General features: G+C 60.0%; 3 protein-coding genes across 3 annotated transcripts; 2 read left to right on the top strand and 1 right to left on the bottom strand.

The window, feature by feature from the left end:
• Positions 1-16: 16 nt before the first annotated feature.
• On the bottom strand, positions 17-4720 carry LCN15 (lipocalin 15). The gene is given in 6 exon segments (XM_030838102.1): positions 17-95; positions 403-502; positions 3078-3167; positions 3954-4024; positions 4093-4232; positions 4625-4720. Coding segments are annotated over 6 exon segments (576 nt in total).
• An 8712-nt stretch (positions 4721-13432) lies between these two features.
• TMEM141 (transmembrane protein 141) lies at positions 13433-15412 on the top strand. The gene is made up of 5 exons (XM_030838262.2): positions 13433-13549; positions 13827-13893; positions 14119-14202; positions 14463-14570; positions 14970-15412. The coding sequence occupies exons 1-5, from the start codon at positions 13496-13498 to the stop codon at positions 14981-14983; spliced, it is 327 nt and encodes a 108-aa protein (XP_030694122.1). The 5' UTR covers positions 13433-13495; the 3' UTR covers positions 14984-15412.
• A 2142-nt stretch (positions 15413-17554) lies between these two features.
• CCDC183 (coiled-coil domain containing 183) lies at positions 17555-24808 on the top strand. The gene is given in 9 exon segments (XM_070045656.1): positions 17555-17583; positions 17585-17622; positions 18162-18282; positions 18712-18794; positions 18938-19113; positions 19312-19416; positions 21905-22027; positions 23179-23193; positions 23195-24808. Coding segments are annotated over 9 exon segments (936 nt in total). The 3' UTR covers positions 23441-24808.
• The last annotated feature ends 370 nt before the right edge of the window (positions 24809-25178 follow it).

Here is a 25178-nt window from a genome sequence, read left to right as displayed (position 1 = left end):
CTGGCGGGTGGCGCAATCACCCAAGGGTGTCCTCGGTGAACTTGGCCTCCAAATGCTCACGGGGCGTGCATCCGGGCCCCGTGACACCCACAGCCCTGGGGAGGGGCCGAGGGGGGCTGGCCTGGACTAGAGATGCCGGCGCCACCCGCTGCCTGGCCTGGGGATGATGGTGGACACCGCGGCGGGGCCCGCCTGGGGGCCTGAGAGCAGGACAAGGCCCCCCCCACGTGCACGGGGGTGACCCAGGACGGCATCTCCCACCCCGGGGGCACTAATGGGATGGATACACCAAGCCCAGACCCCCAGGGGCTCAGAGCTCCGCACGCACTCCCAGGCCCTCCTCCCAGGACACACGGTGGTTTTCAGGCTCTTTCCGATGGCTCTTGGGACAAGTGGACATACGCTCCACGGGCCTGGACCGCAGAGCCGGGTGGGGGGTTCCTCCCCCGGGTGGGGGAAACGACGGCGGGCGGTGCGAAGCTTGCGTGGGAAAGGTCGTTCCCTGCAGAGGGAGCAGTGCCTGAAAGGCACAGAGGCCCAGTGGGAGGGGAGGGCCCACGGGAGGTGGCAGTGGGGCGCAGTGGGGTCGCGCCAGGCCCCGTGAGCCTCTACAGACGCCAGGGAGCCAGCAGCCGCTCTGCCTCCGGGCCTGTGGAGGGGAACCTGTGCACCTGGAGGAGAGCCAGCCACAGGGCTGGGCGGCACAGGGCACCTCGGCTTCCCCACAGGTGCCATGAACCCACAGGGGCTGGGCGGGGGGCACCGGACACTGCCTGTGGTGGCAGCCCCCACAGGTGCCACCCTCGGCTGGCGCCTCCTGCCCTCAGCCCCGAGCCTCCCTGCCTCAGTGGCCCCAGGGCCCGGGTCAAGGCCTGGCCCACTGTGCCCTCCTTGACGGTCTCTCCAGAGAGGCGAGGGGCCTCAAAACTGCAGAATCTGTTTATTGAGTGCCAGGGGGAGGCCCAAGGAGCTGCCGGCAGAGTACAGCGGATGGGGAGGTGCGGGGGCCAGGAGGGCCTTGGGTCCAGACGGCTCCGCGTGACACGGCCTGCTGTTCCGGCTCACCCTGCATAGACAGGAGAGGTCTGGTCACTCCTGGAACACCCCAAGCTGCCCCCCTCACGCAGCAGGGCCCCCCAATTTCCTCATCACCAGAAAGGCCAGTGCGAGTGGATCCTGCCGCCCAAACTTCTGCAAATGTGGAAACACACCCTCAGTGCTGCCCCCACCCCCCGGGGGCCCAGGCTGGAGGCCGCCCCTGCCCCGGGCTTCTGGGGACCCAGCCACTCTCCCCAGGGCCTCGCTCACTCCCTGGTTAGCAGTGAGGGGCTGGCGTGGCAAGAAAGCCCCAGAATGGCCACTAAACCATGCTGAACCCCACAGACTCAGCACCTGAGAGGGGGTCCACATAGGGCACTTTACTCCGAAAGCTGCTTTTTTCTAAGATAATCCTGGAGGGTGGGGCACAGAGCAGGAAGACAGGTTCACACTTTCCGCAGCTCGAACCTTCCTGAGGGGGATGTGACGCGATCCCTGATCGCCCTTCTCCCACCCAGTAACATTGCTGAAACAAGCACTCACGTGACAGGAGACAGGGCGGGGATCCTGGACAGTGTCATTCAGACCCATTGGAAGGATTCGGCAGCCCCGGCGGCCCCAGCACAGCACTGGGTAAACCCAGCCCGGCCAGGAGAGCAGAATGCGGTGAAGGCTGGAGGGACACTGCCCACGGGCCACTCAGGAAGCCCCCACCGAGCGACATCTAATCCTGCCAGGAGAGGCTGCAGGGGCACCTCCCAATGCCGGTGACTGTCACGTCGTGTCCATTATTTATTGTTTTACATAGGTTCCCAAATTCTTCACGATGAACACGGGTGAGGGGCCCAATGGTTTCCTGGTGTCCACTTTGGGAGAAGGTGTCCCCAAGAGCCCACCTGCATCCTGTCCCAAGAGCTCCTGTGGACCCAGCCCTGTGATGGCAGCAACCCAGAAGACTGCCTCGTGGGACCCTCAGGAAGCGAACGAGGACAGGGGATTCCAAGGCAGGACCCAGTGTCCCACGGGTAAGCCAGGGGCTACGGGGACACGGAATGTACTGGGATGGACCGTGTCCCCCCAAATTCAAGTCCACTTGGAATTCTGAAAGTGATCTTATTTGGAAATAAGGTCTTTGCAGATGTAATTAGTTAAGGATCTCGAGATGAGATAACCCTAGATTTAGGGTGGGCCCTACATCCAATGACTGATGTCCTTATAAGAAGAGGGAAATCTGGCCAGGCAACAACGGACGCAGAGATGGGAGTGATGGTCTACAGGTCGAGGAACACCAAGGCTCACCAGCACCACTAGAAGGTGGAAGAGGCCGGGATTCTCCCCTACAGCCTCCAGACGGGACCAGCCCTGCCCACAACTTGATTCTGGACCTCTGGCCTCTAGACTGTGAGAGAGTAAATTTCTGTTGTTTTAAGCCACCCAGTTTGTGGTAGTTTGTTATGGCAGCCCTAGGTAATCAGGAGAGGCTCCCTGGAAGAGGTGATGTGTAAGCTGAGGCCTGGAGCACACAGGTGAGTGTCCAGGCAGAACAATGGATGTTGGCGGGGATCTGCACCTGCAGCCCTCAGAAGGTGAGCGGGCAGGAGGCATGGCGAGAAGGGGCAGCCCACACGCACAGGCCCTGGAGGACGGGAGGGGGGAGTGACCCTGGCCCCCACCTAGGAAGGGCCTCGGTGGGTCTCCCGAGCTGTCAGCGTGCTTCCTTGCCCCCGAGGAGCTCGCATCTGGAGAAAGGCAGAGGGTCTGTGAGAGGCTGGGTTGGTTGGGACTGCCCACTTGCTCCTGGGACCTGCCCAGGACAGCCCCCCACAGAGCGTGGGGCCCTCGGGCCCCGACTGTCCCAAACATCTCCCTCATGTGTGTTAAGGGGAAGGGCAGGGTGTGAAGAAGAGTGGCTGGAGGGGCTGCCAACCCATCCTTAGAAGAGAAAGCCACCTCCTGCCTGTGCCTCCCAGGACTCCGGAAAGGGGGCGGGGCTGGGCTTGGTGGGCGGGGTTTCCCACAGGACGGGGCTCGGCAGGTACCTGACTTGGGCAGCGTGACCACCGTGTCCTCCGGCAGCCCCACCGTCGGGTAGAAGTCCTGGAAGGCCTTCAAGCCTGGGGGCTCGCTTCCTGGGTCCGGCCTGGGGCAGAGCAGGGGTGCCTGTGAACCCCTGTGGCTCACAGAGGTGAGAGAGAAGGGCAGACGAGGGTCTCCTGGCCTCGCTGCACTTTCTTGAAGGCTGACAACAGGGCCGCCAGCCAGGGCTGGGCCGCTTGTGCACTGCATGAAAGTACCTGCCTGGCCGAGGGGCCAGCGGGGACGGCAGCTGCCCAGAGGAGCGCCCTTTCCTGATTCACACAGCCGCACCTGGGAGGTTGGGGTGGCCTGGCTGTCCTCCGGGACCAGGTTCCCCTGGGCCCGCCCCCTTCAGGCATCCTTACCTGCAGCTCCCAATGCCAGCCTCCAGCCCTCACCCCAGCCTCTCTCCTTGGGGAGCCCCCCCGGTTCGCTCTACCAAGCCCCCCAGAAATGAAAGCAAAATAGTACCTCGGCCCCCGCTCAGGGTGTGAGGCAGCGGGCCAAGCAGGCGAGAGCGGGTCCCCAGCCAGAGGGAGGTATGAGCTTTGGCCTGAGTGCCCAGCCCTCGGAGCCCCCTCCAGTCGACCCCTACCCGACCAAAGTGCTGTGGGGTTCGACCACCCCCACCTTGACCTGGGAGTGTGTGATGAGGGGGGGCAGGAGAAGAGATGGGGACAGGGCCTGAAAAGGCAGCCAGGTGGGGAGGGGAGGGGGGGGCCGAGGCAGGGGAGAGGCTGAGGGAGGGGAGGGGCAGGAGATGGGGGGGCGTGGGGGAGGGTCCCGGGTAGAAGGATGGTCCCACGTCACCCCATGGAGAAGGGAGGGAGGACACCTACTCGGGGCTCGGATGTGCCCCTGGCAGCCCTCCCTCAGCTACGCGGCACCCATCTGGTTACAGCCTTCAGCCCTGGGGGTGCACAGCCGGGCTCACTCTCGGCCCCGCCCACCCGACCGCTCCCGGAGCGCCGCGCTCACCCGGGGAGCTGCATGTGGACGCTGAGGCTGCCCTCCGCCATGGCCTTGATGTTGCTGGTGGACGTCAGCAGGTGGCCCTTCTTGTCCCTGAAGACCTTGCAGTCAGAGACCATGGGCACCACGTACCAGAGGCCTGAGAACTGCAAGACAGCTCAGTGACCTCAGGCCCGATCCTCCGGGCACCGGGACCCTGGGCCACAAGGACCACAGGTTTCTCCGAAGCCACACAGCCGGGGGCCTCCGGAGTGTCCATCTCTTGGGTCTGGGTCCCTGCTCTCCCACTCACCTGGGGCAGGTCTCATGGCCACTGTGAGCCTCAGTTCTCCCAACCGTGAAGTGGGTCAGTAATTACCCACACACGTGGCTGTTTCAGGATCAAGTGGAGAGCGGCTGTAAAGGGTGCGCGGCCCAAGGCACCAACAAGTGCTCGGTGGAAGGCAGGAGGTACTGGTATCACGTCGTCGCTATTGTTTCCAGCGAGGGCTCAGCCCAGACCCCCACCCGCGTGGCATAGCTCAGAGGCCTCCGATACCTCTTTGGCATCAAAATCTGGCTGCCCCAGGACCTCAGCCTGCGCCGAGGACGCTCAGAGCAGCGCCAGGACGCAGCTCAGCAGGGTGGCCTCCATCCCCAGGCCGGTCCTCTGGCCCCTGGCGCCCAGTCCGCCCGCGCGCCGCCGGCCCAGCTTTGCAGCCCGGCCCGGCAGCGGGGCTCGGCGATGAGCGGCTCCGGAAGCTCCAGGCCCTCTTTGCTCACCGTCTGGCACAATCGCTCGAGTGTCCGCACCTGCTCCGGGAGTCGTTTCCCGGAGGCTCCAGAGAGCCCGGCCCTCACCTGGCTCGTGTCCCGGCCACCTCCGTGACCGCGGCTCAGCCAGTCGGGTTGCCCCGACCAGTGAGCTCCCCTCCGAGCCCCCAGAGTCCCCACTCCTCGCACGGGAGTGGAGCCCCCATTGGCCAGGCCCCCGGACCTCGTCTTGGGATGACAGAGGTGACGTCAGAAGCCTGGGCACCCCTCACTCCAGACCCCCAGCTGGGCCTCCAGCAGCCCGAGAGGAGGGTGGGTCTGGGCTGCCACTTAGGGTGGGTTAGGGTGTCCGGCCACCTTATCCCTGGTTGCATAAGTGTGTGGACCAGAGCGTCTCCCGGTGGCTCCGCGGGCTGGAGGGGGCTTGAGCTGCCGAGGCCTCTGCAGGCGACCTCTCATGTCCACTCAGAGGGCCCCAGAGACACTCTGAGGAACAGCGTGTGACCTGGGACACACCACCCCGAGGCCTCAGGTCAGAGGCAGGGGTGCCCAGGGAAAGCCAGCACTGCGCTCTGGAGTGGAAGTGGGTTCAGAGTCACAGAAAGACCCCAGCGGCCAGCAGGGAGGGAGGGGCAGAGCCGAGGGCTCCGCCCGCAGCCTCCACTGGGTTTCAGGCCACGCCTCTCAGTCAGGTGCCAGAGTCATTGGACGAATGCAGTGAAAGCCTTCCCGGGAAAATATTTACGAAACACACATCTATCTGATAAAGGACTTCAATCCTGAACCTGTAGGGAACTCTCAAGACTCAATTAAAAAATAACTTTTTTTTTAAAAACAGACAAAAGGTTTGAAAAGATTCCCAGACACAAAGCAAGCCCACGCAGAGAGGCTCGCGGGCGCTTGTCGTAAGGAGACGCAGCTACACACCAGCAGGATGGCGATTCTGTTTCTAAATCAAGGCTGTCACCGCTGGGATGGAGAAAACGAGAGGGAGCAACACCCTGGGAAATGGTTTCGCAGATTCTTATGAAGGTAAACGTTCATTACCACATGGTTCGACGACGCTCGCACGCCTAGGTGTTTACCCAAGAGAAACGAGACACACACAGAATCTGCCGGCGGCTGTATTTACCCAAGAGAAACGAGACACACACAGAATCTGCCGGCGGCTGGTCATGTGGTTTTACTGACAATCCCTAGAAAGTGGAAATGACCAAGCGCCATGCGGGGGGCCGGATGAACAACCTGCAGACCCCTCCGGGGACCCCTCGGAGCCTCCGAGGTGCAGGGCAGCCTGCCAAGCTGTGGAGGACCTGCCACCAGTGTGTCGCCAGCCGTGGTCTGGGGACTCTCCGTCGCGAGTCTGCGATGCCCGGCCATCTCCTGGCCTCCCCATTCACCCTCACCCCCAAGTTCCCTCTCCACAGAGTGGTTGGAGCAAAGCTTGTAAAGCATCCGTCTGACGCGTCCCTGCTTGAGATGCTGCCGAGTCATCGTGGCCCTGAGCGCAAAACCCGCACCCAGCCCACCCCTGTGCCCAGCCCAGCTCCCCGGCGGTCCGCCCAGCAGCCCCCGCCCCACCCCAGGCCTCTTCCTCGCACCCTCCCCCCCAGCGGCCCTCCGGTGGTCCCTTCCAGCCGCCTCACCGGAGCCCCCTGCTCCCCGGGCTACTTCTCAGCCTCTGCATCCTCCAAGCAGCCTTCCTCAAACCCCAGCCTGCACCTGCCGGTCGTTTTCTGGCGGCTTTAGCACCATCCGAATTCTCTGCTGTGTTTATTTTCTGTCTGCTCTCCCGCACACACTGTAAACCCCGTGACAAGAGGAGCTGTACCGGCCTGCTGGCAGCCTGTTGGCCTCTGTTTCCCCAGCCTGGAGCGCAGGGCCTGGCGGTGGAAGGGACTAGTCAATGCTTGTGAATGAGTAAAGGACAGGGGCCAAGCCGCTTTGACCCGCAGGGCTGCTAAACTGGGATCTTCACAGCACACGTTTGCTGCCGGGGCAGAGTTTGTGTGGCCACATCTGGCCTGCACGGTCCGTGGGTGCAGCTGGCACTGCAGGCCCAGATAGCAGCGGGTCAGTGGGAGCCCCGCCCCCGCTCCCCGCAGTGCAGGGGCACCGCTGCCAGGGCCTCCATCGCTTCCTGCCGGCCTCAGCTCCCTGGAGGAGACGAGGAAGAGTGCACAGGAGGGGGCTCAGGACGTGGACGGGGGCACTGGCAGGAGAGGTGTGGGCAGTGGGCAGGCCAGAGCTGGCAAGGCCCTGGACCCAAGCACAGCAGGTGTGGTCCCAGCAACGGCCACAGGGTGGCAGCAAAGGGACCCTGCTTGCCGAGCTGGCAGAAGGGCTTACGTGGGGCTTCGCGCCCGCTGGGGCTGGGGAGGGGTCCCCGAGCAGGAAGGTCACCTTATATTGAAGTGGGGTCCGTGGCAGGGTTTCCAAGCTTCAAACCTGCTACCAATGAATGGATAAACAAACAGGGTCTATCCACACGTCAGAAAGTTGTCCGTATGACAAGGAACAGGATGAACCGTGAAGACAGGGTGCTGGGCGAGAGACCAGGCCCCAAAGGCCACGTGGCGTAGGAACCCCCCTGTACGCAACGTGCAGAGAGGCAAGTGCATGGAGACAGAAAGGAGATTACTGGTTACCAGGTCCTGGGGCAGTGGGGAGCAGCCGTTTAATGGGCATAGGCTCTCCCTGTGGGGTCAGGGAAATGTTCTAGAGCTGATGGTGGTGATGGTCGCACAACTCTATGAATGCACTAAAACTCACTGAATTGTACACTTATATGGGTGAACTATACGGTCCCTGAATTAAATCTCAATAAGGCTTCTGGAAATAAAGCCCACTGCCTTTTCATTAAGGACAGAAGTTGTGATGCTGCCAGTGCCAGAGACTTAATTTCAGAAAAAAAAAAAAAAGTACACATGAAGCCCTCCACCCCACCCCACCCTGTTCCAGCTCAGATCACAAGGGCCCGCAAAGCGGACAAACCCAGGGGCCAGGGCCTCAGGCACAGATAGCCCGCCAGGGGCAGGGGTGGCTCCCCACGCCCTCCATAGAAGAGGCCCAGGGCACCAGAGGGCAGGGGCTGAAGGACGACTGCCTAGGAGGCAGGAACCAGAGCCCCTCCCAGCACTCTTCGCTGGGGAGGTTGGACTGACAGGGTGGACGCCAGGCCAGGGAGGGCCCCTCAGGGCAGGAGCTGCACTCAGGGCACTGGCAACGGTCAGCCTGGTGCTGGCATAGGGGGTGAGCTGGGATTGACCTGGCTGCCCTGCGCCTCCCCGCTGCCCGGCCGCTCGCCTCCCCCTCCCCTCCCCCCTACAAAGGAAAAATAAACACAGGCAACTAGTTCTACAAGACATGAAAACCTGTTATAAGATCATGAGCAGTAAGAGCGTGATTATAAATAGAATAACAGAAGAATCTAGAAACAATGGGAAGAGACAAATGACAGGGGAATTCAGCACACGATGAAGGACATGTTTCCGTCTGTGGAGAAAACTTGATACTCAGTCAACAAAACTGTCACCACTAGGGACCACTTAGAAAATACACACATAGCTAGATCACCACCCCACTCCTTACATCAAAATAAACTTAAATGGGTCAGATTTCCACATAAAAATGAAATTTAACAGTGCTTGTAGGAAAAGAATTTTTAATTTGGTATGGACCAAGTCTACGAAAACCAGAAAAGGTAAACCTGATAAAGATTAATCCGTTTTCTATAGGAATATTTAGAATTTCTTTTTTAATAACAAAGAAGCTGAAAAACATAAAAGACCGATTACAACAGTGGAAATAAATGAAGACCACCCAAATGAGAACAAGCGGGCACCCCCTGTGGTTGTTCAGGGGGCATATTTGTCTTTCTGCAGTTGGTCCTGAGTTGAAGATGGGGACAGAAATTATTGTTCGTTATCGTTCGAGTCCTGCCCATTTGGGCCAATTGTCACAGGGCATGTGTCCAGCTGCCCGTGATTCTCGGAAGCACCTTGGGTGGGGTCGGGCGAGGTGCCTGCCCTCCTGTTGGAGAAGGGTCTAGGGGCACAGATGAGTGAAGCTAGCCAAGGTCAGGGAAGTGGTGTGTTTGCACATGACTTGGGTTCCATTTCTGTGGAGAAAAGCTGAGCTGTAAGGAATGGGAGGCCCAGCCAGGCAGGGGCGGGGTCATCCCTGCACCTCGTTAGTGAGCAGGGTCCCTTGGTGGGGGTGGGAGGTCCAGGTCTGGAGCCAGGGAGCTGCAGCATTCTCGGAGGCATGGGGTGGTTTCCCTCTGGACCCTCAGGCCTCTCCTTTATGTGAAGATTAATAAAGGGAACCCTCAGTAAACTGCAGCCAGGAGGCCAGAAGGGGGAGCTCTCACACCCTACCGTGCAGCCTCAATTGCAGACCCAACGGGAAGGTTACTACTTACTACCCAGCAGGAGGAAGGAAGATTTTCTCCCTGCCCAGCAACAGCCCAGCCAATGAGAGACCATCACAGTTCAGCCGACGAAAAGTCACCACACTGCGAACTCCCAGTTTCCTCCAACGGACACTTTGTTTAGAACAGCCCCTCCCAACTCCCCCTTCTCCTCTATAAAAGAGTTTCCTCTCCTTTGCTTGTCCTGAATTGTAGTTCTTTACTGTTCCCGAATAAACCCATGTTGCTGTTTTAAGGCCAAGGGAGATTATTTTGAAATGTTGAGCCAGTAGCACTTTATTGGCTACATTGTTTTCTTAATTTTTTTTGACATGAACCATTTGTAAAGTCTTTATTGAATTTGTTACAATATTACTTCTGTTCTATGTTTTGGTTTTTTGGCCCTGAGGCATGTGGGATCTTAGCTCCCTGACCAGAGATCGAACCCGCACCCCCTGCATTGGAAGGTGAAGTCTTAGCCACTGGACCGCCAGGGAAGTCCCAGGACACATCATTTTTACAAAAGTTTGACAGGCAACAAAATGCAGAATTTAAAATATTCATACAAAACAGAATTAAGAGTAACATGACAACTCTAAATTGTGTGATGGTTCCAAACATGGACCTTATGCCTGAAGGTGGCCAACTGAACAAATCAAAGGGCCACAGAGAGGCAGGTGAGACGTGCAGCTATGCCTGATTCTATGCAGTTGAGTTTCCACTTTTTTTTTTTTTTCTGGCCGTGCCACGTGTCTCGCGGGATCTTATTTCCCTGACTAGGGATTGAACCTGGGCTCCCCGGCAGTGAAAGCACTGAATCCTAACCACTGGACCACCAGGGAATTCCCGAGTTTCCACTTTTCTGGTCATTTTTCATTGGTACTTACTCTGACCCAAAGGAAAAAGGCTCTCCCCATGGAGGGAAATCTGGAGTCAAATACGCCTCCTGGAAGTTCCCACTTAGGCATCCATGAAGGTTTAGAAAAGTGGATCAATGGGAGGCTTCCGTTTTGTTATGAGGAGAAAATAGAACAGTAAATACAGAAGGAGCACACTCAAACTGAAAGAATTACCTGAGTACGTTGGGAAGAAACAGCACAGAAATAAACGTGAAGCAGTAACTGATGAGCTCTGCAAAACTTCAAAGATCTATTAAAAATAGTATCGTTATCTCAAAAGAACTGTTTGGAACCAATTATATTATGAAAAATACCGCCTGTACGTTTGCAAATTCAGAGAATGTCGGTAAGAACCAGAGTCAGTTAATAGTTCAGATGAAATAAAGACTGAATCCTGAACCGTCTAACGCTTCCCAAAAGGCAAGTAAAAGATTAATTTGTCACGGGATCATGATAAGGCTGTTTCCAAAAAGCCATAATCAAAAGAAGAGGTCTCCCCCTTTCACAAGGGTTTGGGAAATGTGGACAAGGGTGTTGTCTTCCCATGAAAGAGAGAGAGAAGCAGCAACAGTGAGAAAAGGGCGCACAGGCCTGGTCCAGACATCTTGGGAAAGCTGTCAGGTCAGATGTCACCTGCTTTAATTCCTGGAAATCTTTACTTTCAGGTCACCAGATGGTATGCAGCTCCAGTCAGGGGTTGGTGCTTTTTCAAATGTGACGCGTGACTCCAAGTGTCTGTTCCTTGGAGCTTGGTGGCACATGGATAGGTTAGCGATACCTGGGCGGGGCTTCTTCCTGAAGATGAAGCATTTGGCAGGAACGCTTCTGCAAGGTTCAGCCTGAAATGTATCGGTTGTGCCCTTTCCCTGAGAAGTGCAGAGGCCCAGGCCCCAGCCCGCTGACCTACTTGTAAGTCAAAAGAGCTGTTCGAAGAAAATGGTAAACTTCAACAATTCAGTCCATCTTCAGATTATGGAGCCAAGAAGAAATGAATGATACAAAAAGGGAATTTGGGAAAGGCAATAGTTTTTTGTGTGTGTTTTGGTTTTTGGTTTCTTTGGCTGTGTCGAGTCTTAGTTGCGGCACGCGGGATCTTAGTTGCGGCACACGGGATCTTAGTTGCGGCACGCGGGATCTTAGTTGCGGCACGCGGGATCTTTGTTGAGGCATGCAGGATCTTTTTTGTTGCGGTGCGTGGGCACTTCGTCGGGGCGCGTGGCCTTCTCTCTAGCTGTGGCGTGCAGGTTTTCTCTCTCTAGTTGTGGCCCATGGGCTCTGCAGTTTGCGGCATGCGAGCTCTGTAGTTGTGGCACGGGGGCTTAGTTGTCCTGCGGCATGTGGGATCTTAGTTCCCCGACCAGGGCTCGAACCCACTTCCCCTGCATTGGCAGGTGGATTCCTTGCCACTGCCCACCAGGGAAGTCCCAAGGCAATAGATTTTGAAGCAAAAGAATATTTCATATGTCCGTAGAATTTCCACACTGTCTCTTCAACACAGAGAAGATGAAACGGCTTCCTGAGTTCATGTATTCTAGACTTCCCAAGCTGACCCACAGGAGTCTGTAGGTGGCTTGTCTGAGAAACTAAATACTAAGATTATCAAAGCGTCAGCCGAGGGTGGGAAATGGCTGCCAGTCAGTCCTGATGACTCTGTACTAAGAGAGCATTGCACCCTCTGCCTAGGCTTGAAAGCCAGTTTCCTCAAGTGACTTCAGCAGTAAGTTGTTGACCCACTTCGTGGTGATACTTCCAAAGACACCCACTAACAAGCAGCGACTTTGGGTTTAACTGGAGTAGAAGTGAACCAGCCACACCTTGTCACAGAGGCAGTGGTGACTTCGGATCACACTGCACCTGGTGAAATCGCCCTGTCCCCTCCAGCCCGCCCTGAGGGCGCCCTGGGCACTTCTCTCCAGAGCCCTGGGAAGGAGCAGGCGCTGGGAACGGCTGCACCCTGTGTCTCTTCATCACCCCCCATCCCCCCCATCCCCCACTTGCACCGGGAAGGTCCCCGCCAGCGCCCACGGTGGTGGTGGGGGACGTGCATTTTACTTTAGGAGCTTTAATTTTTATATGGAATATACACTATTTTCATTAACAAGCAATAATAAATTTTTCTTTAGAGAAAGCATTTTTAACTACAACCTTGACCTCCCCACTGGGTTCCAAATTCACACATCCCACTCTCCTGCCTCCAGACATCTCACACCCGACAGAGCCCGAACCACCTCCCAGCGTGCCCCACACCATCAGCTCCCCTCAGCCCCGCACTGCTGTGCCCACCTGTGCTCAGGGCAAGCACTGGAGGCCAGCCTGGGTCCCCTTCCTTCCTCGCTGGCACCTCCAACCCAATGCCAAGGCCTGTTCGTGCAGCCTCCAAACACACCCCAAGAGCACCCTGACAGCACTCTTGCACCCCAGTAGCCCCCGATATCCTGACAGCGTGCTGCACCATGACAGCACCCCTGCCTGCTCCACTGCTGAAACACTCTCTAAACCCTAGCAGCTGCCCTCCTGGAAGGCTGGCCCCGCACCGCGCAGGGACAGCAAGATGTCCACTGAGCTGACATCCCTGGCTGTGCCTGGCTGTGCGCAATCAGAGGAACTTAAGTTCCCACCAGGCTTCAAGGCACAGCCCAACCCTTGCCTCTCGCCCTCACATCCAGCCACATGGGCCTCCTGAAGCTTATGCAAATAGGCCACGCTTAGTCCCACACAGCAGCCCAAGGTTGAAGCTTGAGGGTCTGCCTGACCCTCCCACGCAGGTCTCTCCTTGAGGGCGGGCGCACACACGTACACACAGGCCCTGGCCTCTCTCCATACGCTTTACCCATTTTGTTTTCCTGACCTCCTCCCAGGTCTGTTTACCTGTCTGCTCTATGAGGGCTAGGAGCTCTGACTCCTCCGTGGGACCCCCAGCTCCTAGCACAGAACTGGCGCCAAGTACGCGCTTACGGTGTTTTTGGAATTAACTCGCTATATCATCTTTGGATACACTATTCCGTGGTCGTTTTCAGTAGATGTAATGCCGTAAGCAAAACCCCACCCCCACAAATAATACTAACTAATCATTATGTCTCTGAGAGCCTGGAAACGAGGTGGACGACCCAGGCCGGGCCCGCGGGGAGGAGCGCTAGCCGGCGGCCGCCTTCGCGCCGCCGCCTGGCCAACCAACGTCACAGAGCTGGGCCTGGGGAGCGCGCGTCCCGCTACGCGCCCGGCCCTCCGCCCGGCCCTCCGCCCGCCAGGCCCCGCCCCGCCAGGCCCCGCCCCGCCCCATCCGGCCCCGCCCCTCCGCCCGGTCCGGCGCCGCTCTGCCCCGCCGGCTCCCCGCGCCCCGCCAGCCATGGTGAACCTGGGCCTGTCCCGGGTGGACGACGCCGTGGCCAGCAAGCACCCGGTGAGAAGGCTGGCCTGGGACGCGGGCCCCTGACCTCAGAAGCTGACCTGAGCGGGGCGGGGGCCTCGGTGGGAGTGCCCTTATCAGGGAAGAGAAGAGGGACAGAGGTGGGGGACCCTGTTGCTGTGGAGATCGAGGCATCCTGGGTGGGCATGGGGGCAAGTGGGATGTGTCCAGGCCCCCAGGGCCTCACGATGAGTGGTCCCCTACCCCAGGGCCGGAGTGTGCCCAAAGGAGGGACGGGGAACTGAGCCTTCAACCCCCTCCCCCATCCCAGGGACTCGGGGAGTATGCCGCGTGCCAGTCGAACGCCTTCATGAAGGGCATTTTCACCTTTGTCACAGGTAGGCTGGGTCCAGGTGTCTGTCCTGGGGTGTGAAGAGACCTCACCCTCCTGTCTCACCCTGACTCCCCAGCAGGTGGCGCCAGGTCGCCAGCCCGCAGTGCTCAGAGCCTGGCAGGTGTCGCGAGCACTTCGGCCGAGAGCCCCGTGGTCCCCTGGCGAGCCCCGTGGTCCCCTGGCAAGCCCCGTGGACGGGCTGGCTGACGCGGACCATGGCTCTTGGCAGGCACCGGGGCGACCGTCGGCCTGCAGATGCTCGTTCAGAAGAAGTTTCCGTACCCCTTTCAGTGGAACGTGCTGGTGGCCGTGGGTGGGTACTCCAGGACTGGTGCCTGGCGCCCCTGAAATGCACCCCCGTCGCCGCTGGCTCTTCAGCAGAAGTGGATCCCACTAGGGGTGGGGGGCTGTGGTTCCGGGCATCCCTGCCTCCGGGGATGGGGCTCCAGTTCTCAGTGGGAGCCCTGCTGGACCCCACCGCTCCCAGGAAGAAACCTGCACCCTGCTCCCTTCCCCTGACAAGTGCAGAGGCCCCGCCCCCCTGCCCACTGGCCCCTGCCCGCCTCTCCCCAGTCGCAGGCTCAGTGGCCAGCTACTGGGTGACCCGAGTGGAGTCGCAGAAATGCAGCAACCTCTGGCTCTTCCTGGAGACAGGGCAGCTCCCCAAAGACATGGACACAGGTGAGGGTCCCGGGGGCAGCAGGACGCGGAACCGAGGCTCCATTCCCCGGGCGTAGGCGGGACAGGCCTGTCCCCTTGACACGCGCATGGGGGTGGGGGCGGGAGGGAGGGGGCCTGCGGCAGACAGAACTTCCAGGCCCTTGTGCAGGAGGAAGACCCAGGAGGGTCTGGGTGGCCCTGGGAGGGGCGAGTGCAGAGCGAGGAGGGTGGGCACCCCGAGAAGAGCGGCCGGATTGAGAGGTGCCGCAGTGGACATCAAGCTGATTGATCTCAAGCCTGGCCTCCACTGCCTGCATCCCTCCTGTTACAGGCCTCAGTTTTTGCCCCGGTAAAAATGGGCACAGGGACCGGGCGCAGCTTTGGGGTGTGGTTCTAGCTGTCTCCCTTTGCCTCTTACAGATCGGCACAGCTAGGAGAGCTCCAGCCAGGGCACAGAGGACCTGGGGCCGGAGAGTTCTAGAACACAGCCCTCAGCACCTCTGCACCCCAGGCTGGCTTCCCCACACCCATGTCCCCTGCACACATGCATGGCCAGCTCTGTCAGACCTGTGCAAACTGCTCCTGCCCAGCCTGGACGCCCAGAAGGTCAGACCAGGACGTGCTGCCCCTGGGTGGCTGGCCTCCTGCAGGGCAGTGAGAAACGTGGTGGACACAGAGCTGGAGAAGACCAGGCCTGTCTCATGCATATTTGGGGGCGGCAGCTCTGGGGTGGGGGGTTGGGCCTTCTGCACTTCCTGCTGCTGATACGCCCTTTCTGACCCCTGCATCCCCCCCCGCCCACCCCAGTCAGAGCTGACAGCTGCCGCTGGGGGTTGTGGGACTAATAAACGCCTTTTCCTGTTTCCCGTTTCCCGCCTGAGTTCTGAAGCAGTTGGGAAACAAGTCAGCGCAGTAAGAAGATGAGAGAAATGTCACCTCGGTACCATACAGCTGATTGGAGGAGGTGCCAGGGCTGTTCCTAACACCGAACCCCAGGATTAGACACTCTGGGCAGCCCCCATGGGCCCTCCATGCGGGGGTGCTTCTGTACCGCCTGGCACAGAGAAGCAGAGCAGACGGTGTGCAGCCAGGCAGCACCTGGCTTCCAGGAGACAAGGGACAGGAAGTGGCCACGCCCACCTGCCTATCATTCCAAACCCACCTATCAGATTAAGTCACTTCTCCCCTGGGGAGGAGGAAGTGAGTGGTTCAGGAGGCCAGAGTCAGCTTACTGGAGCTCTGTCCACATGGAGGAGTGTTCCTGGGTGGGCAAGACTGCCCACCTCACCCACCCCCAACAGAGGGAGAGGCAGAGATTATATAACACCTGGGCAAATCCACCGTCCTTTATAGCAGGCTTCCCGGTAACACTGAAGGCACACAGGGCCGCGCTGCTCCAGCCCCAGCTCCGCCCCTGCGCCTGCTGACCTAGCCAGTCCCGCAAAAGAACGTCTACTGCACGCTCACTATGCACCGGGGAATCTGTTCGTGGGAAGGCAAAACGACAGGAAGCCCAAGATAACCGCGGCATAAGCAAGCTAGAGTTTTCAGTTTCTTTCATGGAAAAGCTCAAGTGGGTGGTCTGGGGCTGTATGGAGTCAGGGACCCAGGCTTCTTTTAGCGTGTTCTGTGCTGTAACAGCCCTCATTCCAAATCCACCTCATGGTCCCAGGCAGCTGTGCTGGCTCCGGCCATCAGGTCTTCATCCCTGTCAACAGGAAAGAGAAAGGGGGAGGAGGAGGGCAGTTCACTCACTTCTCTGAACACTGCATTGGCTAGAACTAAGTCATGTGGGACGCCTAGTGCAAAGGCACCTAGGAGGGCAGCTTGCTCTGGGCAGCCTCGTGCCCACTAAAATTCAGGGGTTCTCCATCTGAGGAAAGGAGAACCAGTATTGGGGCACAGGCTCTGCCTCACACCCTGGGAGAACACGGGCATCAAGGGAATAGACCCTGCCCACGGCAGGCACTCCCAACCCCCTGAGGGAAAGACCTGGGCTCAGAGGGAGGGCAGAGGGTGAACTTCGAGTTTCAGAGGGGACTGGACTCACTTTTTAAAAAGAGAGTGACCAGAAAAGTAAAGGATCTGTTCGAGAAGTCACAGAGAAAGATGCGTGCTGTAACAGCGCATGGGTGAAGACTGTTATGGCTGAACTGTGTCTCCCACAAACTCAGTTTGCAGCCCCCAGGACCTCAGAATATGACTCTGCATTTGGAGGCAGGACCTTTGAAGGGGTGATTACGTTAAAATGGGGATGGGCCCTCATCCAGTCTGACTGGTGTGCTTATAAGAGAAAGTGATGAGGACACAGATGAGTACAGGGGAAAGACCCCACGAGGACACGGCCGTCCACAAGCCTGGGAGAGACGCCTCAGGAGAAGCCAGCCCTGCCGACACCTTGATCTCAGACTTCAAGGCTCCAGGATGTGAGACAATAAATTTCTGCTGTTTAAGCTGCCCGGTCTGTGGTGCTTTGTTGGCAAACTCATGCAGGTTGGAAGAAGTAACCCATCTGATGTGCACCCCTGGAATCCCAGGCTTGGGCCACGTGGCTGGAAGGGAAGCTTGTGCTGGGGGTGCAGAGGGAGGGGACTGACTCCTCCTGGAGTAAGTGACAGGTAAAGCTGGACCCAGGACTTCCCCAGGGAGAGATGGGGTAGTCAGGGCCGAGGCTGGGGTCTTACGAGCCAGGTCACCAGGGTTGGAGTTTGAACTTGGGGTGGGGTAAGGGAATGGAGACCCTGTAGGCAGTGAGAGGTCAGAAGTTTTAGGAGAGCAGCCACGAGACTCGTGTCCAGGAGAGCAACCCCAAGGCTGGCTGGGGGCAGAGGGTGGGGTCGTCGGGGTGGGCCAGGAATTCCTGGGTTCCCTGGGCGTTGAGAACCTCCGCCCCCGTCCCAATGGGCCGAGATTCCAGTGGCAATCTGAACTGTGGTTCTGCGGGGCAGGCTCAGCACAGAGAGGGTGGGAGGTGCGGACGGCCCCGGAGGGCGCCGTGGGCCGCCATGAAGATCCGTAGTGAGGCGGAGGTGGAGGCAGATCCAGGAGCTGAAGGCTGTCACTCGGCTCAAGGGTGCAGCTGCCGCTGGGGTGACCCAGGGCCTCCGGGGCTCCTGGGGGCAGGACTTACGATCTTAACACACGGACGGTCCAGGGCATATGGACTGGGGGCCGCTCTACTGCTCACCCCCAAACAGAGCTGGGGGGAAGGGATCGGAGGGGTCTGCCATGCAGGGGCCAGGGGGAGGAGAAGCTGGGGGCTTCAAGGAGATTTGTAAGCACGGTGGCCTCAAAGCCAGAGGGGACAGGAGGGGATCCACCCACTTCTGTGGCTAGAGGGTCTGGAAGAAATCACAGGCCTGCCCGTCCCTGGCTTGCACCCCGCCCTCCCCACCTCCCAGCACTGCTGTCCACTGAGAGCCGTCCAGATGAGCACTGCTGAGCAGCGAAGCTGGCCCCCATGCAGGCTGGGAGGAAGGAGTGCGGCCTTGGAGACAGCAAACTCACGCCCCCACCTCTGTCCTGCCCGGCGTGGAGCATACCCCACCCGGGTATCCCGGCCAGGCCCTTGGCCCTTGGCCTACATCCTGGCTGCCCTGTCCCTCCACACAGAGCAACGTCGGGCGCTGCACATCCAGGCGGTGAAGGAGACCACGTTCAAGAACAAGGCCACGCTGGCTGTCCTGCGCAGCAACATTTGCCGCGGGTCCCACGAGGGGCTTTGGCCAAGAAGGTGGACGAAGGGACCCTCCCTGCTACCTGCTGGCTGGGGGCGGGGGGGGGGCGGGGCACGTGCTGAAACAGCCCTTCCCCCAACACAGGTGGACAGCTGGCACCTCCTCTCCTTTCCCCACTCTAACCCCAACCATTCTGAAACTGGGTGGAGGGGGGCAGTTTCCCCACCACACCTCAGAGGGCAGGGCCAGAGGCCCGACAGAGTTCCCTTTCCTGGCCTACCCTCTGCAGCAGCCATATATGGGAGCCAGGGACCCGCCTCTCTGGACCCCCATCACATCGGAGCAGGGATGGCCCGGATGGAGTCCTTCAGTGCTCTGCCCCTTGCGGCCCCAGGAGCTGGGGTCTTGCTGCTGGGCTAGCACAGGGCAGAGGAAACCCGGGGAGAATCCCTGGAGGGGCCGGCGGCCGGCGGGGGGGAACGCAGAGGGGCCGAGCCCCCCGCTCAGCGGACCACCTCCAAGTCCTGCGGAAAGGACGTGCCCATGAGCCTGGCGCACAGCCGCTGCACCACTACGACGTGGAGCCGGTGGGGAGCAGAGCGAGTTCCCAGCCCCAGCGTCCGTGTGGCGTTGCCGCGGGTCCCTCCCCGCCCGCCCAGCTGCAGGCGCGCTCCGTGCCCCTGAGCACCCACGCGCGGGCCGTGCCCTCCCCGACCCAGGTGGCGCGGGAGAAGCTGCGCAAGTACGTCTTCGACCGCGTGAATATGCACAACGTGCTGATCGACTTGGTGCGGCGGCGCGAACAGAAGCTGGAAAGCATGCAGCTGGAGCTGGCCAGCCTTAAGAACCAGCCCAAGGCCACCAAGGAGGAGCCGCGCATGCCGCAGGTGGCGGCGGGGAGCGGGGCGGGGCCTCCAGGGTGATGGGGGCGGGGCCACAGGAGGAGGGGCCGGGGCTCTGTGGGAGGGCGGGGCTAGATGGATGAGGCTCCCTTGGAAGAAAGCCCAGCCCCGCCCCCGCCGGCCTCTGCACTCCCAGGTGGCCTGTCCCCACGCACTCTCAATGTGCCCTTCCTCCCCGCCCAGGTCATCCGTCAGCTGGAGAACAACATAGAAAAGACGATGGTCAAGATCACCACTAGCCAGAATACCCACCTGCTGTACGTGGACCTGCTGGACCACCTGAAACAAGTGAGCCCCTCAACCCACACCCGGAGACCGAGACCGCATCCCGGTCCCAGGGAGCCCAGCTGGCCAGGAAGGGCGGGAATCTCGGCGGGGGCGTGCCCTCCGGGTTAGGCTGACCCGCTGGCGCGCAGCTCTCCCCCAGGCCGGGTGACCCCGAGAAAGGCTGAGCCCCGCTTTGGGCACCAAGCTGAGCAGCGGCACCTTGTAGGTGGGAAACGTTCTTTCAAGAATTTATTTGCTATTCCAAAAAGGCATATCATGTGCTACATCAGAATTGTTTGTTTTTTGGTTTTTTATAAATTTAGTGATTTATTGACTTATTTATTTTTGGCTGCTTGGGTATTCGTCGCTGCGTGCGGGCTTTCTCTAGTTGTGGCGAGCAGGGCTACTCTTCGTTGCGGTGTGCAGGCTTCTCACTGCAGTGGCTTCTCTTGTTGCGGAGCACAGGCTCTAGGTGCGCGGGCCTCAGTAGTTGTGGCTTGTGAGCTTCAGTAGTCGTGGCTCGCGGGCTCAGTAGTTGTGGCTCACAGGCTCCGGAGTGCAGGCTCAGTAGCTGTGGTGCATGGGCTGAGTTGCTTCGCAGCATGTGGGATCTTCCCAGACCAGGGCTCAAACCCGTGTCCCCTGCATGGGCATGTGGATTCTTAACCACTGCACCACCAGGGAAGTCCTGTTTGGGTTCTTATTTGATGGTTTAGTGTTGTTTTTTCTTTGCCCCATCGTTTCTCATCCCCTGGCTTCTGAGGCCAAGAGATGGGTCCTGCACCCTCAGAAGTCCCCTAACATCATCCAGGGCAAGCTGCCTCTGAGCAGGTCAGTAACCTCCGCCTGCTGCCCACCTCTTCCAAGCCAGCCACCCGGCTCCCTGCCGAGAAGGCCAGGGGGAAGTCCCCAGGGGCCGTGAGCCCTGCTGTGAGGCAACCCCCCTTCACTGGCGGCCCCCTTTGGCCCCCACACAGAAGAGCACAGGCACCCGCCACAGGCCCGGTGGTGGAAGATGGTGAGGACGAGGACAGTTGGAGAGGAGGGCTGGAGGCTGGGTGCCAGGGTGCAAAGAGGAGCAGCTTGGCAGGGGGGGCCGAGAGAGGGAGGGAAGACCCCACCTTCATGCTGGGGCTGGGGGAGGGGAAGCCCTGGAGGGCAGTGTGGCCGGGAGGGTGACAGGTAGAAATGCGTTTGGAGGAGGGTGTGGGATGGGTGGGCATTGCAGCTCTTCGCAGCTGGGGTCATGCCCCCCAAATCCTGCCCACGGTGCCCAGAGCCCAGCAGCACGCAGCTTTGTCCTCCAGCCTGTCCCTCTTGCCTCAGGCCCCGGGTCCTGGAGACTCACCTTGTGGCCCTGCCCACGTGTCCTTCCCAGGCCCACTCCTCCTACCCACACCCCTTCCCACTCCGACTGCACCCTGGGGTCCAGCCCCTCCTTCACTTGTATGCATCATGTCCTCCCAGTGGTACTTGCTTATCTTTTCAGAACATATGCACTAAAAAAAAATAACTCCTGTGGTCATCTGCATTTTTTTTTTGGCCGCATGGCACAGCATGCGGGTTCTTAGTTCCCTGACTGGGGATCGAACCCGTGCCGCCTGTGCCGAGTTTTAATCACTGGAACACCAGGGAAGTCTCCCTTGCATTAAAAAAAAAAAAAAAAAAAGGGCTTCCCTGGTGGCGCAGTGGTTGAGAGCCCGCCTGCCGATACAGGGGACAGGGGTTCGTGCCCCGGTCCGGGAAGATACCACGTGCCACGGAGTGGCTGCACCCGTGAGCCATGGCCGCTGAGCCTACGCGTCCGGAGCCTGTGCTCCGCAACGGGAGAGGCCACAACAGTGAGAGGCCCGTGTACCGCAAAAAAAAAAAAAAAAAAAGTGCAGGTTCTACGTTGTAGTTTTCCACAACAAAATCCTAAGAGCCAAGATATATTGGACATTTACGAACCTGACCCTGTGCTAAACACACATCATTCTACCTTCTCAATCCGTCCTGATAGCGACCTCCTGAAAGAGCCGTTATCACCCTACCTTACACATGGCAGAACCCAGGCTTTCCTGAGGCCCCACGCTAGCTGGTCAGGTTACAGCCTTGGCCTTGAGTCCTGAGTCTCTGACCCCACACCAGTGTTTTGAGACCCTCTTCTTCACTTACAGCAGCCAGCCTCCGGCGTTTCAGTCACCGCTCACGCGGTGGGACATCCCATCACAACTTCTTTGGAAGTGTCTCTGGACTCTGGCCCTGGGCAGTGAGAGAATCCACCAGGAAGATGCTGTCTTCCCTCCCCAAACATGTCCTTTCACCTGCTTTGGGCCCGGCTGGGGCCACAGGCCAGGTTATACTTGTCCCCTGGACTTGCACAGTCCGGGGTGAGGAGTGGGGAGTAGACGTGGTCCACTTTGAGGGCCAGAAGAGAACGAGGGAGGGGCCAGGGGAGCCTGTGGTTGGCCCGCAGTCCCTAGACTGTCAGGCTCTGTGCCCACCTGCCCTTGCCCTTCTGCTGCAGAAGCTGGCAGGATACCCCACAGAGCTGGACAAGCTGCAGAATCTCGTGGTTGACTACTGCTCGGAACTGTCGGATATGACAGTCATGTCCCAAGATGCCATGATGATTACGGATGAGGTCAAGGTGAGACAGTCCTGTCCCAAGATGCCATGATGATTACGGATGAGGCCAAGGTGAGAGCAGGCCCCAGGCTGGGGGCCCTCCCTGCAGGGCTATCTCTTGAACCTGTCTGGCCCAGGGTCCTTCGGGACACCCCCATGCCCACACCCCCCGTCATCACTGGAGGAGTCCAGTGGCTGCCCTGCCGGCCTGCTTGCCTTACCACCTGTGAGCCTGGGCAGAGGTAGACAGAGAAGGCAGAGAATTGACCTGCACGGGGCAGGTGCCACCCCTTCACCCACTCTGTGCCGAGGCCCCTGCCAGGCCAGCCTGCCCCCTCCTCACGAAGTGGGGCCACCCTGGGGTTCGGACCTTCTCAGGAAGGCAGTGAATGGCGGATTCTGGGGGTTGGAGGTTGGGCAACAGAGTCTTGGGGTGTAACAGGGCCAAAAGGAGGTGTGGGGGCTGGAGCCTGTGTAGGCAGCAGGTGGCGGGGCTGCAGTGGCAGCCCTCCCAACCTGGAGCCCTGGGAGGAGATGGAATCAGATTCGTGTCTCCAAACGGGTGCGCTCTGGCTGCAGAGACTGGAGAGGACCAGGGCCAAGACACTGGTCACTTGGGCCAGACCAGTGGTGGAGATGGGTGGCCGAACTCGGACGGAGCCGAGAAGCCTTTAAGAGGTCACCCCGATGAGGGGCGGGGCGGGTGAGACGTGCAAGCAAGGGCAGAGCGTGGCATCCAGGACACGTGAGCAGGCCCAGGCAGGCAGTGGATTTAGCCACCAGAGCAGGATGTGCCGGGAGACAGGAGGTCTGGGGGAAGATGATGAGTTTGTGTTCAGACATGTGGATTCCACTCTAGTGAGTTGTAAGGGGAGCTGGCAGAGGCAGCAGAGGACCGGGGCTGGAGAGAAAAATCTGTGAGGCGTGTCCCAGGCGGTCCCTGAGCCTACGGCTGTAGCCGGAGCGACCCCAGCTGGAGGGGCGTAACGCGAGGGAAGGCTCAGAAGCCAGGCAGGAGGGGGGCGTCCCAGAGGAGGGCAGAACGCAAGGGTGAGGGTGATGGTCGCAGGTGGAGCGTCCCAAATCGGGAAGGCGGGGACTGACGCTGACGCTGGGTCAGCACCCCGGGTGGCCTTGGTGGGACAGACCCCCGCCCCCTTCCTGTGTCCCCAGATGAACATGAGGCAAAGGGGAGGCCACCTTCATCGAGGAACGCCAGGCATGGGAGGACCGGCTCAACCAGCAGAAGCAGCTCACTGACAAGATCCACTCCAAGGAGACCAGCGGGGAATACCGCTGGGTGCGTCCGGGCCACGCCAGGCACAGCAGCCCCTGTGCCACAGAGGACACCTCTCACCTCCTCCCCCTCCGCGCTCAGGGCCGGCGGGACTTGCACTTCCCCTCCAGCCTGATGGGTCCCGAAACTGAAAGGTGAACGCTCAGCTCCCGCCGCCCCAGCCAGGGTCCCGAGAGGTGGGTCACCGTGAGGTGGGGGTAACCTGCGGGGCCCGGGGTGAGGGAGACCAACGAGCCCCGGCCCCTCCCTGGCTAGACCTGCACCGGAGCACACCAACAGTCACAGCGCATGCTTCAAGGTGCTGCTGCCGGCTCTGGGCTCTTGGCCAGGGGTGGCTGAGCCCCCGGCTTCTCAGCTGTAAAATGCACCCGAGCCGCCTCTGAGAAGCCCTGCTGAGCCCCACTGTGCCAGGCCGCTTTTGGTCCTCCTGCGGATGGAGCTGCCTTGGGGCACCCCTCGAGGGCTGGCCGAGCAGGGAGCCAGTTAGGGTGAAGGCGACTCTGACGGGTACCCAGCTCTTGGGTGGCCTCCCCTGACGACGTACAGGGGCATCCGACGGCCCCGCGCAGAGCTCCCACAGCATTCCTGCATGCCGGCTGACCTTCCCCTCTGCTCTGCCCAGTGAGGAGGAGGGAGACCTTCAAGGCTGATATCGAATACCAGACGGACGTGACGGCTTTGGTGGAGAAAGTCTAGACTGCTGTGCGGTGCTCTCACCTCTGGGTACTGGCACTCCTGGGGTGTGGGCAGAAGGACGGGTGGGGACCCTGCCCCAGCCCAAGGCCCAGCTGAGCTGGGCCAGGCTCTGCAGACACCTGCTGCATGAATGGACACACAAAGCAGCGGCCCCACAGCTCAGAGTAGCGGGCACTCCAGGGACGCAGATGGCAAATCCGAGCCGTGTTCCAGGGGCTGCACAGAGCCCGCTGGAATTTGAGGATCTCAAACCCCGAGGAGGCGGCCTTCACCTCTTAACTCCTTCCCCTTCCCAAACCAACAGCATCGTGTGAGCAGCTGCCTCTCCGCCCCACCCTCTTTATTTTAATCCGCCCTGGATTTATCATCAGTAAGCCTTGAGCTCCTGTCCATGGTCCTGACGTAAGCTTGTCCACCCTTGGACGAGTGACTCAAAGCCACGCAGTCTCGTGGCGGTGGTCTCTCTGGCTCTTCCTTGGGGTCATCTGGCCCCTCTGCCTGTCACGAGGGTGACACACACAGAGGGCCTCACGGGTCCTCAACACCCAGCCACGGTCAATGTTACTGACCACCGGAAGCCAGAAGAACAAGCTCCCTCCTGGCTCACACCTGCTCCTCACCCCACCGGCCCCGCCAGGACATCACCGGCCGCTTCCTGGCTCAGAGGAGCACGGAGGAGAACCTGGCGCTGCAGGTGGCGGGCGGTGAGGGGAGGCGGGCGCAGCTGGAGGCCGTGACGAAGGAGCTGGCGACGGAGGGCATGATGCCCAGCTCCATCAGGCACCCGGGAGCCCCTGACCTCCTCCTCACTGACAGCCCCGTGGCTGGCACCAGGCTCGGAGCTGAGCGCACCCACTGCCGAGGGGCCCCAAGTGCCCGCGTGTGAGCTCCTGAGCCCGAATCAGCACAGCGCCTGCTCGGGACTCCGCGACCTTGCCCTCAGTCCGCTACCCACCTCCCTCATCCTCAACAGCTTGAAGTCTGTTGAGAAGAAAATGAAGGACATGCTGCAGGAGGAGGAAGCCCGGCTGCAGCTGGCCCACGCCAACATGGCCAAGAGCCAGAGCTGCTGCTGACCATCCAAACTGGCATCGACAACCTCCACATCCGCCTGATGGGCGTCCCCCTGCCCACGGCCCAGGTACCAGGGAAGCGTGGAGGGGCCCCCAGTACAGAGGGT

The sequence above is a fragment of the Globicephala melas genome, chromosome 6 (assembly GCF_963455315.2).
Source record: "Globicephala melas chromosome 6, mGloMel1.2, whole genome shotgun sequence".
Taxonomy (NCBI): Eukaryota; Metazoa; Chordata; class Mammalia; order Artiodactyla; family Delphinidae; genus Globicephala; species Globicephala melas.
This window is presented reverse-complemented; position numbering and strand designations above follow the sequence as displayed.

Coding starts and splice junctions, on each gene's coding strand:
- TMEM141 (XM_030838262.2), top strand. CDS start 13,496: ATGGTGAACCTGGGCCTGTCCCGGGTGGACGACGCCGTGGCCAGCAAG. Junction 13,894..14,118: donor CATTTTCACCTTTGTCACAG/GTAGGCTGGGTC, acceptor GGCTCTTGGCAG/GCACCGGGGCGACCGTCGGC. Junction 14,203..14,462: donor GAACGTGCTGGTGGCCGTGG/GTGGGTACTCCA, acceptor GCCTCTCCCCAG/TCGCAGGCTCAGTGGCCAGC.